This window comes from Cynara cardunculus (assembly GCF_001531365.2).
Source record: "Cynara cardunculus var. scolymus isolate 2C chromosome LG 3, CcrdV1, whole genome shotgun sequence".
NCBI classification, from domain to species: Eukaryota; Viridiplantae; Streptophyta; class Magnoliopsida; order Asterales; family Asteraceae; genus Cynara; species Cynara cardunculus.
In genome coordinates this window covers 28,030,324-28,032,932 of record NC_037530.1, presented here as the reverse complement: position 1 = coordinate 28,032,932, position 2,609 = coordinate 28,030,324, and the positions used below count along the sequence as shown (strand labels likewise).

The 2,609-nt window shown below is 37.1% G+C and overlaps 1 protein-coding gene across 1 annotated transcript; it reads left to right on the top strand.

Moving 5' to 3' along the window:
• The first annotated feature begins 578 nt into the window (after window positions 1–578).
• Window positions 579–1,307, top strand: LOC112509097 (L10-interacting MYB domain-containing protein-like). Its single transcript, XM_025113967.1, has 2 exons — window positions 579–713; window positions 795–1,307. Exons 1-2 carry the CDS (start codon window positions 579–581, stop codon window positions 1,305–1,307), a joined length of 648 nt encoding a protein of 215 aa, XP_024969735.1.
• The last annotated feature ends 1,302 nt before the right edge of the window (window positions 1,308–2,609 follow it).

The following is a 2,609-nucleotide window of genomic DNA, read 5'->3' as shown; positions in this document are numbered from 1 at the left end:
TGTTTGCTGCTGTAAATCGTTGTTTGCTTACCATCCAGACCTGTTAATGTTTCTGTTTCCTTAAGGTATTTGCTTACACAATGGGGACTGCTGTTTTAGGATCACCAGACCTGTTAATGTTTCTGTTGTAAATCACCATACCTGTTAATACATAGCTGCTGTTTTAGTTTTTACCTTGCTTTTGTAGGATATTGTTTTACACAATGGGGACTGTTAATATTTGCTTACCTGTTAATATTTGTTGCTACCATAGCTGCTGTTTGCCATTTTTGGGTTCTCATTTTTTGTTCTGAAATTACATAGCTGCTTTTGTGTTTGCGGCTGTTGTTGATTGAGCAATTGTTTAATACATAGCTCGAATGTTCGTTATAGGTATGGAACAAACGGGTGAAACCTAACAACAAAAAAGGGTTAGGATTAGTTGGAAGGATCCCAACATTGTCAAAACCTTTTTAGAAAGTTGTATTCTAGAGGTTGGGTTAAATGGAAAAGAGGGTGCTAGCTTGAAGGCACTTTCGTGGAAAAAAGTTGCCGATACTTTGAAAAGCACACATAATTTTGTGGTCGATCGAAAGCAAATGCGGAACCATTTTGACTACTTGAAAGGAAAATATGGTGCTTGGTTGAAATTAAAAAACAAAACCGGCAACGTTTATGACCCTTCAACAAACACGTTTAACTTGACCCCCGAGGAATGGGACTTGGAGATAGAGGTCGTTTTCTAACTTTAGATCTTGTTTTATCTCGATTTTTTTTATTTTGTTTGTATATTTATATATGTTTCTTTAACACAGACCAATAGGTATGTCGAATCATTGAGGACTACAAGTCTTCCATATCCCGACCTGTGTGCTCGATTATTTGAGGGTGGTATGTCCACGGGTATTGGAGGCCATGGATCGTCGTCAAAAGACCCTTTGCCAACTACCGAGCCTTTTGTTGTCATTGAGGAAGAGATCAACATCTCAAGTGATCAAGCTCCTGTGTCTTCAACACCCGTTTCATCCCGTGCTCCGGTTCAGAAACAGAAGCGTAAAAAGACTATGGCAACGACTTCGGAGCTTGATGAAAAGCTTATACAAATTTTAGATACTATGGCATCGAAATATGGGAACCCTGAACTTTTTAGTTATGAGTCATGCCTAAAAAAATTGAACGAGCTTGGGTGGGCAAAAGATGATCTGTTGTACCGTATTGCCTTTTCACTTCTTACGGACAACCGTAACAGAGAAGCTTGGATGACAATACCGTCTGAAATTGCAAGAGAATGGGTGAGGACAGTTGGGGCAAAGCAAGGATATCAGTAAAGATTGGTGCCACGTTTTTAGAACTTTTGTGAAGTACAACATTTTTAGAACTTTTGTGTGCTAAGTTGTGAGTTTTTTTGGATGACAATTTGGTGCCACATTTTGTTGGACATATGATGTTTTTTGGATTTATGATATGTATGTGGCTATTGATTTATGATAAATGTTGGTTTTGGATTTATAACATATAATGTTTTGTTTGGATTTATAATGCCTTTTTATTTGAATAGATATGTTGACTTTTGAGAAAGAAATGATGATCGTAGTCCTAATATATATATATATATATATATATATATATGTAAAACGGCGAAGAAATGTTTTGGAAAGAATAGAAAGAATGCCTGATAATACTTCTGCACTGAGCGGATATGCGTACACCCAAGAGCTATTAACYGGACCTAGTACGCAATGTCAAGAGTTGATGCGCCTCTCACGTGAAGCGTATATACTGTTATGCAATCATTTTAGACAAAGAAATTGGGTGAAAGATAGTAGACATGTTAGTGTAGAAGAGAAAATGGCAATGTTTTTGACGATGATCGGCCATAACGAGCGTTACATAGTGATTAAACGTAGATTTCAACGCTCCACAAGAACTGTTCATGTTTGTTTCCATGAAGTTTTACTGGGCATGATGGAATTCGCAAGAGAAATAGTGGTGCCAACAACTTCTGATACAACTTCAAATACGTCGAGTCATCAAAGACGTTTGAGAGAAATATTTCCGGTAAGACTTATTATTGATGTTTTAAAGTTTTATATAAACACACACACACACATATAATGTATTTAATCTTTTTTTCTATTAATGAAGGGTGCAATAGGTGCTCTAGAAGGTACCCTTATACATGCAATTGTGCCAGCTAGTCATCAAACTGCTTACAGGGGAAGAGGAGGCGGTCGATGCTATCAAAATGTTCTAGGAATTTGTGATTTCAACATGATATTCACTTTTGTTTGGGTTGGATGGGAAGGTATAGCGCATGATTCTAGAATACTTAGGGAAGTTGCTTTTAATCCAAGATCCGGTTTTCCCTTTCCACCACAAGGTATAAACCATTCTCAATTTGTTATTTGTTTTTTTTATTTGTATATTATATGATTGATGTGGGTGGTTTTTCAGATAAATATTATCTTTGTGATGCTGCGTACGCCAATGCTCGTGGATTTTTGGCTCCATATCGTAACACAAGGTATTGGTTGGCAGATTTTCGACGTCGACGTGCTTTGACTAAAAGAAGAAAGGTTTAATCATGCACATGCCCAACTCAGAAATGTTATTGAACGTGCTTACGGTGT